This window comes from Quercus lobata, chromosome 11 (genome assembly GCF_001633185.2).
Source record: "Quercus lobata isolate SW786 chromosome 11, ValleyOak3.0 Primary Assembly, whole genome shotgun sequence".
NCBI lineage: Eukaryota > Viridiplantae > Streptophyta > Magnoliopsida > Fagales > Fagaceae > Quercus > Quercus lobata.
The window spans coordinates 5,980,079-5,995,937 of record NC_044914.1 but is presented as its reverse complement, the minus strand read 5'-3'; the positions used below and the strand labels follow the sequence as shown (position 1 = coordinate 5,995,937).

Genomic DNA, 15,859 nt, shown 5'->3' with positions numbered 1-15,859 from the left:
AATGATGGCATTGCGAGCATAATTATGGTCTGGGCTTGGGTCACCACTATAATCCGAATTGGTCCACACTCTAAGTTGATCGGCGAACCGACTGTCGCCATTCCACATTCGACCGAAGCGCATCATTGGTCCCTATTTGCTTCCCTCCTGACAATTTCAAGCACTCTTTGACTCTCTTTTTAAAGTCCTTTTCATCTTTTCTTAGAGGTACTTGTTTGCTATCAGTTTCTTGCCTGTATTTAACCTTAGGTAGAATTTACTGCCCGATTGGGGTTGCATGCCCAAACAACCGGACTCGCCAATAGTGCCTCATGGTGTGATAGGGCCCAAGCACAACGAGGACCTCAACTACTCCGACGTCCCCTTTTAGGGTACTTGGGCCTGGTTCGGCATTGAAGACACTTCTCCAGACTACAATTAGGAGACCCCGTGAAAGCGCCCAATTCTCAAGCTAGGATGTTCCCGGTTTTCTCGCCGCTACTAGGAGAATCCTTGTAAGTTTCTTTTGCTTCACTTGTTGATATGCTTAAACTCAATGGGTTGTCTAGTTTGACCTGGGGTTGCGTTGGGAGCATTGCCAGGGTGGCGCATAAGCATCAGTAAGCGCTCGTTTGGGTGACAAGGCGCATCCGACGGGGAACAAGGGTTGGAAAACCATCGATTTTCGTGGTGCTTGTCCCATAGGACTAGCTTTTGGGCTAACCGTGCACACAGGCGCACTTAAGAGGCCAACTTCTGTCCTGCCCAAACTGGCATTTGGAGGGGCAACAATGTGTGACACCCAAGTAGACGTGCCCTCGATCGAATGGCTTTAGGCACAACTTGCGTTCAAAAACTCAATGATTCGCGAGATTCTACACTTCACACCAAGTATCACATTTCGCTACGTTCTTTATTGATGCAAGAGCCTAAATATCTGTTGTTGAGAGTTGTTTTGGATAATTTGTAAGACATTGACGACAGCGGCGCACCATATTTGGGGCCTCCTTCAGGGCTTTCTTTGTTCGATTTTCTTGGCGTGTTCTGTGCCAGGGTTTGGTTTGCGGGCGAGAGACGTGGGGTCCCCGTCCTCAGGGGGCAAGGGGGTGACATGCGCCCCCCACCCCCCATTCATTGTCATCGGTTTACGGATCATTTTGCTAGGTAGATTTCGACAATGATCCTTCCGCTGGTTCACCTACGAAAACCTTGTTAAGACTTCTCCTTTCTCTAAATGATAAGGTTCAATGGACTTCTAGCAAAATTGTTAGCAATGAATTGCCTACATCGTCGATCCGAACACTTCATCAGATTATTTAATCGGTAGGAGCAACGGGCAATGTGTACAAAGGGCAAGGACATAGTCAACACAAACTAATGACTCACGCTTACTAGGAATTCCTCACATAAGACCAACAATTACAATGATCTATCCCCATAACAATGAAATTTCAAAGATTACCTAGGCTTGTTGGCCAAGGCTATAAACTCATTGAATACAACAATGTAGCGTGTGTGCGACCCAGCATATCTAAGGGCATCACAGACTTGTTCTTGCCCAGCACACACAATGTAGCGTGTGTGCGGCCCAGTATATGTGTTGTGCTTTTAGACATTGTGTAAAAACCTATATGTGCATGGGTGTATAATGATAGGAAAAAATTTATATATAGTATTATAAGTGCTTTCTTTAGGTTTCTCTCTTAAAACTTAGCCATGTAGCTTTTTTCTCATTGGATGGAAGTGTTTTTAGTTAATGATGAAGCCAAATTCGTTAGTTGATAGGTTCGTCTAGATGTAGTTTAGCAATAATGATCTCGATTTTCTGCAAAAGAATAACTATGGTGTTTCTCTCTAAAGGTCATTGGCATGATGCCAGCCAATGAACCTCTGATAATAAAGTAAGATCACTATTTAAAGAGAAAAAAAATATGTAAAAGTGTGTAAATATTTATATATGTACCTTTGCTTAGATTTTGAGGTGGTTTATATAATTCTTTGCTTTTCTAGCCATTGGAGGTCTTCAATGGAGGCCTTAATGGCTTCAGTAATACCTTTGGTGGTTTAGTGATTTGCTTTAAATATTCGTCCAATAGTCATGCTTATGCATCCATCCATTAGTAATGCTTCACGCATTAAATGCGTGTTTATGGCGCATTGGTCATCCAAAGGCTTTCCTGGATGATGGGAATTTATTGGTTCATTAGTTAAGTAGTCACATGATTGAATTTTAAGAAGAGAATCTAAATAACAATACCTAAGTATGTACCTAAATTTTTCCTATAATAATATATGCATGTTAGTTATAAATTTTATCTTCTTGAAGTCAAATCTTGAATTCGTCGCTATTCCATAATATAGTCGCCACCAATAACTCCTCATTACTAATATGGAAAGTAGTATTTTGCTTATCTATAGCGAGAATCTACTTTGTGTAACTTTAGTTAAGTCAACAATGGTGATGTTAAATTGATTTAACATCCCACGTCACAAAAAACACACTACATTGGTGGTGCCATTCCTAACTATCATTTAATCTATTGTTCTCAATGTATGTTCCATTATTAGAGCACTAGTATCAGGTGTGCTATGCTAAATGTCATTTTACTTTACCAATTTTAACATATTATTTTATAATACACTATACATCAAATCTTTTATTTTAACATTAAACCACATCAAAATAATAATAATAAACCAGATATTATACTGTAGCAATTTTGCTTTAAAATTTTTAACATTTAAAATATCTTATAAACTTTATTTTTTTAATATTTGATCTGCCAAAGTGTTAAACAATTAAGGTCGTTGCTTCGGTTTACTAGAAAATTATTAGCTACTTTCGGATTATCATAAATATATATTCTCTCATTTTACATAAATAATAAGTCTCACTATAAATTTAATTAGTGAGATCTATCATTTATATGAAAGGAAAAAAAACACATTTATGATACTATGAGATTACATGACAATTCCCTTTGTTTACTACCTTCAATGTCCTGAATTCATTGCTTCTGACCAGTGTCACATGATACCGAACAAAAGCGGCACCCAACAATTAATACTGGTGACTAGACAACAATGCTAGTTGTCTTATCCATTTAATACCTTTACTAACTATCTTACATACATTAATTTACGTTATGATGACAACAGTGGTTAGACATAAATATGCTAGCTGTCTTATTCATTTAGTACCCATCGTACATACATTAATTTATGGTAGATGACAACATTGATTAGACATAAATATAATTGTTAGGTTATTTATCCAATATTTTGAATTACTAAGAATTACGAAGTGTACTTTTCTTTTCTTTTTTTTCTTTTTTACGAAGTGTTTTGTTAGGAAGCTGCGAACTTGAATTTTTTTTTATTCAATAAGTTTTTGTGGTAATTTTTTTTAATAATTTTTTGTGTAAACTTTTTTTTAAAATAATTTTTAATGTAATATATTGTGACTTGCGATATATATTGAAAACTATGTCAAGAATTAGTTCATTTAAAGGTGATAATTCTTTACAACACAAATTTTCATTCTTAATAAATTGTGAAAAAAATATGTTCATAAGAATGTTGTTAAAGTTTTTGAAATTTAATTAACACTTCTTAATATTTTGGACCCAAACGTCAGGATTCAAATCACTTTTTATAACCATTGAGTTATATAAAACAAAAAACAAGAAAAAAAAATAAAAAACAAAAAAGATTGCTGATTTTTATTTCTCATATTTGTTACACGTAAGTGGTTGAGTTGACTGCAGAGTCTTCTTGGAGGAGTCTTCCTTCTTGGCGCACCCCTATGAGAAGTGGAGATGACTCTACGAAGGACTTAATAAGTAACAACAAATTGAATTCTTATCCGTCTTATAATTATTTGGGGAAAAAAAAAAGAAAACAAATTCTTCTTGGTTGGTGAAGAAGACGATATTAAATTATTAATAGCTAGCAAGAAAGACTAGACAATTGTGAATGATTAACACTCCCCACACTAGAACTAACTGTTAAAGACCATGGTATGTTTATTTATTACTTGCACCTGCTCTTAAAAATCTTCCAACAAAACCACTTTCAGCCACTCTTTTCTTTTTATAAGTACACATTCTCTTTCTCACTCACTAAAGCTGATATATATATATATATATATATATATATATATATTTATATAGGTGGGCAAAAAACATTTACCAAGATTGGTTTCCAAGTTCAACCTTTATAAGCTTTACTAGTTTGTTTAAGTCAGTAGGAATACAACAGATTACCATTGAAAAAGAAGAAGATTTTAGTATTAACTCTTCCTGCGTTAGTTCGAGGATTACTAGTTTATATAATATTCAAGTCTTGGTTACATAGCTTATGATTACATAATGTATGCTTTTCTCTAATTCTTTGTCCCCCTTTTTTAGAAGACTCCTTTTTGAAGAAACAAGTAAGAAATGCAGAGATGCATGAGAGAGAAAAGAAGCAAGGAAAAGAAAAGGAAAAACCAGAGAGAGAGAGAGAGAATTGAGAGTATCAGAAAAGAGAAAACTGAATTATGATTTCTTGACTGAATAAGAAATACAATACATCTCACTTATATATAAATGAATTTACACGCATAAAATAGGATCCAGAACTTTCTAACAATCCTAACTAACTTGTAATAGACTTTCCCGCCGACTTTGAAGCTTGAACTCATTGGGATTGAACAGACACGTGCCATACCAGAATCACACGAGTTATAACTAACTCTCACCCACACTGAAACGACACAGTTTAAGTTAGTGGTTCACATGTGTGTATGAGTCCAATACGTGCTTAACCATCTTCTTCCTTTAGCTGTAATTGATGCTCTGTTTTTCTATTGTTATCATCCCCCCTCAAACGAATGGGGAAGGAACGAGGCATGAGTTTGTCCCGAAATAGGAGAAACAAAGGACCAGACAAAGGCTTAGTGAATATATCTGCAAGATTATCTTTTCCAGAAACAAAGGAAATAGCTAAGTCCTTGCGAAGAACACGTTCTCTGATGAAATGATAATCCACTTCAACATGCTTAGTACGAGCATGAAAAACTGGATTCGAAGCAAGAGCAATGGCAGATACATTGTCACACCATAAAACTGGAACATGATGAAGGAAAAGGAGAAGATCACGAAACAACTGACGAAGCCAGGAAAGCTCAGCAGTAGTGGTGGCAAGTGCACGATACTCAGCTTCTGTGGAGGATCTAGACACAGTGCTCTGCTTCTTAGAAGACCAAGAAATAGGATTGGAGCCTAAAAACACCATAAATCCAGTTGTGGACTTCCTCTCAAAAGGGTCACCTGCCCAATCAGCATCTGTGAAGGCAGTTAAAGTAAGGGGACCTCGAGAGAAATAAATGCCATGAGAAAGAGTGCCCCTCACATATCTGAGAACTCTCTTAGCAGCCTTCAGATGAGCAGATGTAGGAGATTGCATAAATTGACATAAATGGTGAACACTAAATGCCAAGTCTGGTCTAGTGAAAGTAAGGTACTGCAGTGCTCCAACCATGCTTCTATAAGTAGATGGATCAGACAAGAGCATACCAGAATCTGGAGTAAGTCTTGTGGCAGGACAACAGGGAGTTTTAGTAGGCTTGGAGTTATGCATATTGAAACGATGAAGAACATCAGAAGCATACTTTGTCTGGGATAAGGTAAGACCATACTTGGTGGGTGTGATTTGAATACCCAGAAAGTAATTGAGGGGGCCAAGGTCCTTGAGATCAAAGGTGGCACTAAGAGCTAAGATGAGACAGGTAATCTGGTTAGGAGCATTACCAATGATGATAATATCATCAACATATAGCAGTAGGTAGAGAATAGTAGAGCCAGACTGATAAACAAACAGAGAAGAATCTGCCAAGGAAGCCACAAAACCAAGATGAAGCAATTGAGAAGTGAACCTCTCAAACCATGCCCGAGGTGCCTGCTTCAATCCATAAAGAGATTTGAGTAATTTGCAGACATAATGAGGTTTAGAGGGATGAACATAACCCTGTGGCTGCTGCATATAAACCTCCTCCTTGAGATAGCCATGAAAGAAGGCATTGGAGACATCTAATTGCCTAATAGACCAGTTAAGGCTGACAGCAATGCTCAGGACCAATGTGACAGTAACAGGTTTTATAACAGGACTGAATGTTTCTGTGAAATCAATTCCAGGTTGTTGATGGAACCCCTTGGCTACCAACCTGGCCTTGTATCTAGCTATTGAACCATCACTGTGAAGCTTCAATTTGTAAACCCATTTACACCCTACCAAATTGAAATGATCAGAAGGAGGAACAAGAACCCAGGTTTGCTGTTTCTGCAATGCATCAAATTCAACATCCATTGCCTTGCACCAATTTGGATAAGAAGAAGCTATTTTGTAGGTAGGTGGTTCAGTGAAATTATAGTCCAGAGTGGCCTTATAGCAGAGTTTAGGTTTGGATATGCCACTCTTGGACCTAGTTTGCATGGAGTGAGTGTTAACAGGAACAATAGGTAAGGGTAAAGGTTCACTAGAGGAAGAAATTTGTGGGACAGAAGCAGGTAATGATGGCAAAGTAGAACTAATAGGAGCTGTGGAAGGAGGATGGGAGCAAGTTGCAGTGCAACCAGGTGAAGCAGGAGCAGGAGAATGAACTGTGTGAGATGGTTGAGCAAAGGAAGTGGCAAGAGGTGTGACAGGAGTGACAGACTGTGGGGCTGGTCCTAAAATAGAAGGTTGATGAAGAGAATGTAAGTAAAGAAGATTAGACAACCAAATTGAGTGAGATGTAGGAGTGACAGGTGATTGTGAGGAAGAAGAATTCAGTGCAGGAAAAGGGAATTTGGATTCATTAAACAAAACATGCCTAGAGGTATACATAGAATTTGTAATGGGATCAAAACATAGGTATCCTTTGGAAACAGAAGAGTAACCTAGAAATACACATTCCTTGGTTCTAGGTTCAAGCTTGTGGGAGGTGTAAGGTCTGAGAAGGGGATAACAAGCACATCCAAAGATCCTGAGCTGATTGAGATCAGGTTGGGAGTGGTACAACAGATAATATGGTGAGTGGAACTGAAGTGTTGCAGTAGGAAGTAAGTTTATAAGAAAAACTGCAATTTGAACAGCATAAGACCAAAATTGGAAAGGTAGAGAAGCCTTAGACAGTAAAGTAATTGTTGTTTCTACAATGTGTCTATGTTTTCTTTCTACCAATTCATTCTGCTGTGGAGTGTAAGGACAAGAGAGTTGATGGAGAATACCATAGGCAGATAAGTAAGACTTAAACTCCTTAGAAATATACTCACCACCCCCATCTGATCTTAAGATTTTAAGTTTTGATGAGAACTGTGTTTCAGCCATGGATTTGAACTTAACAAACATAGAAAAGACTTCAGACTTGTGTTGAAGAAAATAAACCCAAGTAAACCGAGTATAGTGATCAACAAACAACACATAATACTTGAATTTATTGATAGAAGAAACTGGAGCAGGGCCCCATACATCAGAATGAACTAATTCAAGTGGGGAATGAGCAGTAAAATGGGAAGTAGGAAAGGGGAGTTTATGAATTTTCCCACTAAGACAGTGTGTACAAGATACACTGGTACAATTATTTGAAGAAACCTTAAGACTAGGGAGAAGTGTTTGCAGGACTTGAGCATGTGGATGACCAAGCCTGTTGTGCCATAGTTCCCAAAGTGCAGAGGTGGAGGCAACATGATTGCAGACTCTAGAAGGTAAGGACAGATTAGGAGCTTTACTAGGGTAGATGGGGTATACACCCTGTTCACTCCTGCCCTGGTAAAGTACTCTCCCTGTGTTCAAGGCCTGAACAGACAAAAGGTTTTCATCAAAATAACACCAAGAATTATTATCATGGCAGAGTTTGTGAACAGAAGCAAGATTCGAAGCTATTGAAGGCACCCTAAGGACATTATTAAGATGTAAGGATGAGTGTTGAGTAGGGAATTGAACTTTACCTATGTGAGTGATAGGAAGGTTTTGACCATTACCAACAGTTAGGTGATCCTGTCCAGTGTAAGGTTTGGGAAAGGAGAGTGCATTGAGGCTGGATGTGACATGATCCGTTGCAACACTGTCAGCTAACCAAGGCTGTTCCTGAGCAATTGTAGCATTGGAAGCTGTTGCCATAGCAGCTAACTTGGTTGGAGGGTGCTTTCCTTGGTAGGCATAGTCCATGCGATGGTAACAATCAATTGCTGTATGACCATTCTTCCCACATATCTGACATGATGGCCTCTCATTTCTTGAACCTTGGAACTGTGATGATGGAGAGAACTGATTTGAATGGTTCTGATTTGAGGTGTATGATGAAAACTGATGTGGAAAGGCATTAGATGCTCTACCACCACTATTTCCTCTTCCTCTATTATTGTTATTCCTTCCTCTTCCTCTGTTGTTGTATTGATTATAGCCACCACCACCTGATCTAGGTGTGGCATTCACAGCCATAGCAAAAGTCTCTTTAATATCATTAGACTCATTCAAAGATTCCTTTTCTGCACCAAGTAGAGTAGTGAGTTCATCAAAATTCACTTGTATACTCCTTGTTCGTATAGCAGATTTGAAAGCATTGAATTCTTTGGGAAGGCCTTTGATGGCTATGTGAAGTAATTCTTCATCATCAAGAATTATTCCAACTGCCATCAGCTTATCCCTCACAACCTTGATCTTTTGAAGATACAGATCAAGAGAATCACATCCCTTCCTAATGTTGTGAAGTTCTCCTTTTAGATTCATAATATGTGATCTTGAGACTGAAGAAAAACGGTTTTCAAGAACCTTCCAGACTTCCTTTGCTGAGTGACATCCCACAGTTAGAGCAAGAACTACAGGAGTCAAAGTTGAACTAATGAAGGTAAGAAGTGCTTTCTCCTTTGATTTCCAGATTAAGTACTCTGGATTGAAGATTACAGTAACAGATCCTGAAGAATCTGTGAGAAATTTCTCAGGAATTGGTTGAGTATCATCGAGTAACTCAAATAAGGAGTAAGTTTCAAGCACCATTGAGATTTGATGTTTCCAAACTATATAGTTGGAACTGTCAAGCTTTACTGTCATCATGTTTGACATGTTTGACAGCAACAAAAGAGGTTGATTGATCAAATTGATCGAAGCAGTAGAAGCTGTAGAGGAAGACACCATAGACACCATTGTTGAAGATGAAGATGGCATTGCAGTAGAAGCCATCTGTTCAGTGAAGGCCGTACCTGGCTCTGATACCATGAAGAAACAAGTAAGAAATGCAGAGATGCGTGAGAGAGAAAAGAAGCAAGGAAAAGAAAAGGAAAAACCAGAGAGAGAGAGAGAGAATTGAGAGTATCAGAAAAGAGAAAACTGAATTATGATTTCTTGACTGAATAAGAAATACAATACATCTCACTTATATATAAATGAATTTACACGCATAAAATAGGATCCAGAACTTTCTAACAATCCTAACTAACTTGTAACAGACTTTCCCGCCAACTTGGAAGCTTGAACTCATTGGGATTGAACAGACACGTGCCATACCAGAATCACACGAGTTATAACTAACTCTCACCCACACTGAAACGACACAGTTTAAGTTAGTGGTTCACATGTGTGTATGAGTCCAATACGTGCTTAACCATCTTCTTCCTTTAGCTGTAACTGATGCTCTGTTTTTCTATTGTTATCACCTTTTCCTTATATGGCTATTTGAAATGCATCACAACCCTCCAATTGTACAGTCATTGATCTTCATTTGGATATTTGTCTCATCAGGGTTTTGCTAGTGGTAGAATGAGCTGCAAGCTGTGGGGGTATTGTTCAGGGGTCATTCTATCATTAATGTGGCCAGCTGAATTAGTGCAGTGCATTGAATGCAGAGGTGATGAGTACTTTAAGTGGATATTTTCCTTCCTCTTTACTTGTACGTCTCTACCTCCTTCATTGGTATTTTGTCTTTTGGTCTAGGTGGCTTATCTAAAGCTTTTCAAGGAGTGTTCGCTCTTCAAGCTCCTCAGGTGGTCAGCTTCTTCAGTTTTAATACTTGGACTCTTATCAACATATTGGGCTAGAACTGATGAGAAATTGAACCTAATTCCTTCTACTCAGGTCGGACTCACTTGGCAATATTCTTTTTTTGAATCTTACCCATCCCCACAATATATATATATATATATATATGTGTGCTGAATAAAGGGGGGTATATTTTGTTAATATTAAATAAATACCGATTTGAATTTTCATTGAAATAGAAAATTTATACGTTGGCCCCCTCCATCAAAACCCTAGCTCCATCCCTTTCATTAAAATAGAATTTTATTGGTTGGTGAAAAAGACAAAACAGGAAGACTTGTGGGATTGACCAGTGTGAATGGTTCATATTACTCACCTATTAAGATCATAATGACAGGAGTTACTCTTATTTATTACTTGCAGCTGCTTCTGCACCTCCGCATGCTCTTAAAATTGAGTCCAAATCTTCTGTCTCATCAATTATGCTCCACTTCATGCTCCACCAATAAATTTTGGACAGCTAGCATTTCTCATTAAATGAAATAATTCTGACTTTAACACTCACGTTACTGAAACGTTAACGTTAAAATCCCTTTCTTTTTTTTTCTTCCGCGGCTTTATTTCTTCTCTGTTCTGGCTTTTGGTTTCTTTTTTTTCTCTTCTCCATGTGGTTTGTCTCTTGCCGCAGCTTTTGGGATTGATTTGGACTCTTCCCCTTTTTTTTCTTCCGCAGCTTTAATTTCTTCTCTGTTCCGGCTTTTGGTTTCTTTTTTTTCTCCTCCATGTGGTTTGAGTCAACAAGAACTCTTTTGAATTTTGTCTCTTGCCGTAGCTTTAGTTTTTGATTTGGACTCTTCCCTATATTGTCTCATTATATTCCTTTCTCCCAAAGTGTTTCCAGCTTTTGCTTTTGTTTTTGTATGCCACAGAGGTTCCTTTTGTCCGGTGCAGATTTGCTTCAACTTTTGAGAGACTTCTGCTGAAACAAGCAACCTTCAAGGCTTTCAAGGTTTCTTTTTTTTCTCTTCTCTATGTGGTTGACGTCTCAAGTGTTCATCTTCATCCTCATTTCGCCCCGGTTACAGACACATCCTCACTTCATCTTCAAGTGTTCATCTGCTTCTATTGGTTTCCACAAAGTGACTTGTCTATGGTGATTATGGTGTTTGATTTTTGTTCCATTATGAAACATGTGGAAAGAAAAACGTTTTTGGACGATGTAAAGGTTGTAGTCAGTAAATAATTGGGGTTGCTGGATTTTGTATTTTACATGTTTGTTGAAATTCTTAAATGAGTGACTGGGACGGGAAGCTCCTCCATAGAAGCTCTCTTGTATATATCTTATTGTAGAGATTACACTTTGATTTGAATATATGGATAATATTTTATTTAAATTCCAGATTTCATTATTTTATCAAACTCTATTTGATAAGGATTGACTGGATTAATGGATATCTGCTGAGAATGCTTGGACTGATGTTTTGGTTTTGTGTTTCAATTGAGATAAAGTCGGATATGTCTCAATAGATGTTTTTTTTTTTTTTTTTTTTAAGATGAAACTGGACCTATTATGTAGGAACAAAACATTGTATGCAGGAAAAATAGTTTCTACCGAAACAAAAACAGGGGAACCACACCAATTCTGCAGAAACAGAGAAACAATTTTATCTGCTTGAAGTTGTACACATCCCTTGATGATGGTGAATGTTGGGTGCACTGTCCAGCCCACACTTTGTCTTAGCTCATTAAATGAGCTTGTTGGAGAATTGGCAAGAAGTCAGCAAAGCAAATTGAACTTGCTGGAGAATCTGGTCCGAAAGAGAAGAATTGAGTTCATCTTTTCCTCTATAATTATGTACAAAAGTCCAGCAACATTTATGAAGGGATGTACAAAAGTCAAGCCACATAAATGAATAAATGATGTTAAACTTGTGGGACACGTTGGAAGTAAGAAAGAAAAGAAAGAAGCAAAAGGCAAGGGTGATTCGGCTTAGGGAGAGCTGAAGAAAAGAAATTGTTTGAAGCAAAGTCAAGATAAGTTGGCTTGCATTTATTATGACTTGATGTGAAGAGTGTGAAAGGGAGAAAAGAAGGAAAAGATGAAGAAATAAAAGGAGAGGCCATTCGGCCATTTGAAGGGGTGAAGAGTGAAAGAGTGAAGTCCCAAAGTTTGCTTCTCAAGGCTAACCATGCTGTCAGTTGGGTTGCTTGGCTAGCCACTGTGCTTTGGCCATTGCTTGGAGCTATCAAGAAGAGGCTAATCCATAGGCAGGGAGTAAACTTGTTAGGAGAGGCTAGTTACAATTGTACTGTCATGCTAGACTAATAGGATTTCATATATGAAATTTAAAACCCACCGGTATTTTCTCTATATGGATATGACTTTCAATTGACTCTGAGTCAAAAACTTTGTCACTACAATTAAAATAGGACTCCATGAACAAAATTAGGCAAGTGCCACAAATACAGAAGTTTAAAGAAGATAATTTTTAAAGGAAGCAGAAGTTTTAGACCTACAAACAAACAAAAAACGATGCTCCTCCCCCAAATACAGAAGTTCAAGGAGCCCATTTGCTAACAAGATCTAACTAAAAGACACATCTAGAAAACCATAGTAAAAGATAAAAAAATTTGCAAAATTAAGTTAATATCTCAATGCATGATCTCTATGGACTTGGAGCGTGGCTGATAAATTCCTACAAGCAATCGCACTTCTATCTTCAATTCTATCTTGTTATTCAACATCTTCATAATTTCTTTGATTTCCCACTTTGGGTAATTGTGCCTACATATAAATGTATAACAAATTAGAAATCAATAAAATCAAAGCAAAAAATTAATAATTAAATCAACTTTCATCTAATTACCTGTATCAAGTTCAACATATCAGTAAAGCCAGGTGTATTTAAATTTGTCATGCTATCTTCTTGATACATTTAACAATGAAATAAAAATAAAAGCAAAAAATAAATCAATAAATAAACTTTCATTTAATTACCTGTGTCAAGTTCAGCATATCAGTAAAGCCAAGTGTATTTAAATTTCCCATACTATCTTCCTGATACATTTCACAATGAAACAAATAAAAATAAAAGCAAAAAATAAATCAATAAATAAACTTTCATTTAATTACCTGTGTCAAGTTTAGCATATCAGTAAAGCCAGGTGTATTTAAATTTCCCATGCTATCTTCCTGATACATTTCACAATGAAACAAATAAAAATAAAAGCAAAAAATAAATCAATAAATAAACTTTCGTTTAATTACCTGTGTCAAGTTCAGCATATCAGTAAAGCCAGGTGTATTTAAATTTCTCATGCTATCTTCCTGATACATTTCACAATGAAAATCATATAAATAATTTAGAGTATTACTACATACTATTGTCTAACAAATCGTAAGCACAAAGTAACAAAACAAAAAACAAATTTCATACCGGTGTGAGCTGTTGAATATGAGAGGATGCTTTAGTTTGACGTTTTCTCTTTCTTGTAGCTTTCTCTAATGCACCCTTTCTTCTACGAGATGTCCCTACACATGCTTGTCTCCCTTTAAGCTTAATTCCTTTAATTTTATTTCCTTCACAATTAGTAGGCTGCATATTATCATTAGCTTGTTGAGCCTTTGATTTGAAATGAGTGCTCCCAACAGTAGATTCTTCAATTGATAAATTTTTCAAATTTGCCTCTACTTTGTTCAAAGTACTTTCATGAGCATCCAAAGAAATACGAAAAGTCTCATCAGTCAGTGCAGCTCTTGCTGCCAAATTAGAATACAATTTAAGCAACACTTTATAACGACTTCCCACATCTGCATTTTGGTCATGTGGTCCTACATGCATATAATTTTTCATTGTAGAACCAACCTTTGCATCTTTTGTCCACCTTTTTAAAATATACTGATTTGGCACCCTTTTACAATTTTGAAGAGATAACACTTTTAAGGCATGGGCACATAAAATTCCAACAAATTCAAATTTATTACAACTACACATCACTGTAGAAGCCAATGAATCAAATTGAACAATGTGTTGGCGAGATTTACGGGGAGAAATAACTTTATATATTACCACAGATCCAACCTCACCCTCCTTATGCAATTCACAATCCCAAGTGAGCCATAATTCACGATTAAACAACTTAAATACTGCAGGAGTATAAACACTTGCTGCATGCTTCAATATTTCTATTGGATATTCTAATGATGGTTTACTTTGAGTTGCTTTAAAATCTGCTCTCAACTCTTCAAAACGTCTATCATCAACCAACCTTTGAAAGTGATGAAAGAAACGCAACAAGTCATAATTATAAGTTATGTACCTTTTAATTTGACTGTTCATACTCTCGCTTCTCTGAGTAGTAGACATATCAGCACAAAATGTTTTCCTCCCATAAACCAAAGCCCATTTCTCCCTTAACTCAAATTGTCTTTGCAACCAACTGTTATTCTTTAGATCATATTTATCAAGCATATTATCCCATGCATCTAAAAAATCATCTTCATAGTCATGGTCATATACACAACTACTAAAATCTCCTGCAAAAGTATTGTACCTTCCAAACACTTCTTTGAGGTTCTTAGCTGCATTCTGGTACATATGCCAAACACATAAACGATGATGTGTTTCTGGCCATTGTGAAGCTAATGCCTTTGCCATTGCAGCATCTTGGTCTGTGAGGATAGTCTGTGGTTTCTTACCAAACATTGCTTTCTGAAAAGAATCAAACAACCATATGAAAGTCTCAGATGTTTCATCATATAACAATGCAGCACCAAAGATGATAGTTTGTTTATGATGATTTACACCAACAAACAATGCAAACGGCCTACCTTCTTTATTTTTTTTGTAAGTTGTATCAAAGCAAACTACATCCCCAAAATATTCATAATCCAACTTCATTCTACCATCTGCCCAAAAAATATTTGTAATTAGATCATCAAGGTCAACCTGAATTGCATAAGAAAAATTAAGGTCTTCAGATTGCATTCTTTGAAGATATTCAAGTAAGCCTCCTGTATCCCCGTTTTTCATCTCTTCTGTTCGTCTTGTACGCAAATAATTATTATAATCCTCAGGAATGAAGCCAAGATTGTCAAGTCCACCTACCCTTCGAGCCATTAGTCCTACACTTGCTCTTGGTGCAATTCCAGAACTATCTGCTAATTCAGCCTCAACAGCTTGGGCTGGATTAATGGACCTTTGAGATCGAAGGAATATACGCTTACGAGGAGAAGCTAAGACATGTGTGTGCTCTGACACAAATTTTACCACACAATATTTTTCACTATATCTACAACTAATTTTCATCTCTGCTTTGCAACCACATCTTGTTTCTGGACGATGGCATTTCACATTATCATCTCTTTTGTCATTCCCTCGTATACCCTCGCAAGAGCAACAAAAAACTCTATCTAACCATTTACGTGAACCATCTTTATCACCCTTGTGGCCCTTACTTCGCCTAATACTAAATCCAACTACACGCGCATAACTATTATAGAAATCATACGCATCTTGCTCAGTCTCAAACTCAATTCCTAATTTCGGAATCACTTCTTCTTCTACATTGGCATGAATTTTATCATTGCTATCTATTGATATTGGTTCTGGTTGTTCAACTATCACAAGTGGTGAATCCTCATCTTCAAAATTCAATTTTCGAACCGATTGACTATCAGTCTTAGTATGATAATTGCTATCACTCATGACCTTAATACAAAACAAAAACAAAATAGTTATTTTTTTTTAATAAACAACATATATATATATATATATACACACACACGTTAGACACAAACTCACACAAGTATAAGAAAGTTGTTATAAATCCTAAAATAAATTAAATAAAGAAATTTATTTACATTAAACCAAAAGAAGAGGAC

At 36.8% G+C, this 15,859-nt stretch overlaps 1 protein-coding gene, 1 long non-coding RNA gene and 1 other non-coding gene across 3 annotated transcripts; all 3 read right to left on the bottom strand.

Annotated features, from left to right (window-relative positions):
• Nucleotides 1-775: 775 nt before the first annotated feature.
• On the bottom strand, nt 776-931 carry LOC115969657. Its single transcript, XR_004087022.1, has one exon. It is a non-coding gene; the product is annotated as a 5.8S ribosomal RNA (ribosomal RNA).
• A 12,193-nt stretch (nt 932-13,124) lies between these two features.
• Nucleotides 13,125-13,514, bottom strand: LOC115968194. The gene is made up of 3 exons (XR_004086699.1): nt 13,413-13,514; nt 13,244-13,303; nt 13,125-13,168 (listed from the first exon to the last, which is right to left on the bottom strand). It is a non-coding gene; the product is annotated as an uncharacterized LOC115968194 (long non-coding RNA).
• A 206-nt stretch (nt 13,515-13,720) lies between these two features.
• On the bottom strand, nt 13,721-15,683 carry LOC115966324 (protein FAR1-RELATED SEQUENCE 5-like). Its single transcript, XM_031085574.1, has 2 exons — nt 14,046-15,683; nt 13,721-13,735 (listed from the first exon to the last, which is right to left on the bottom strand). Exons 1-2 carry the CDS (start codon nt 15,681-15,683, stop codon nt 13,721-13,723), a joined length of 1,653 nt encoding a protein of 550 aa, XP_030941434.1.
• Between the last annotated feature and the right edge of the window lie 176 nt (nt 15,684-15,859).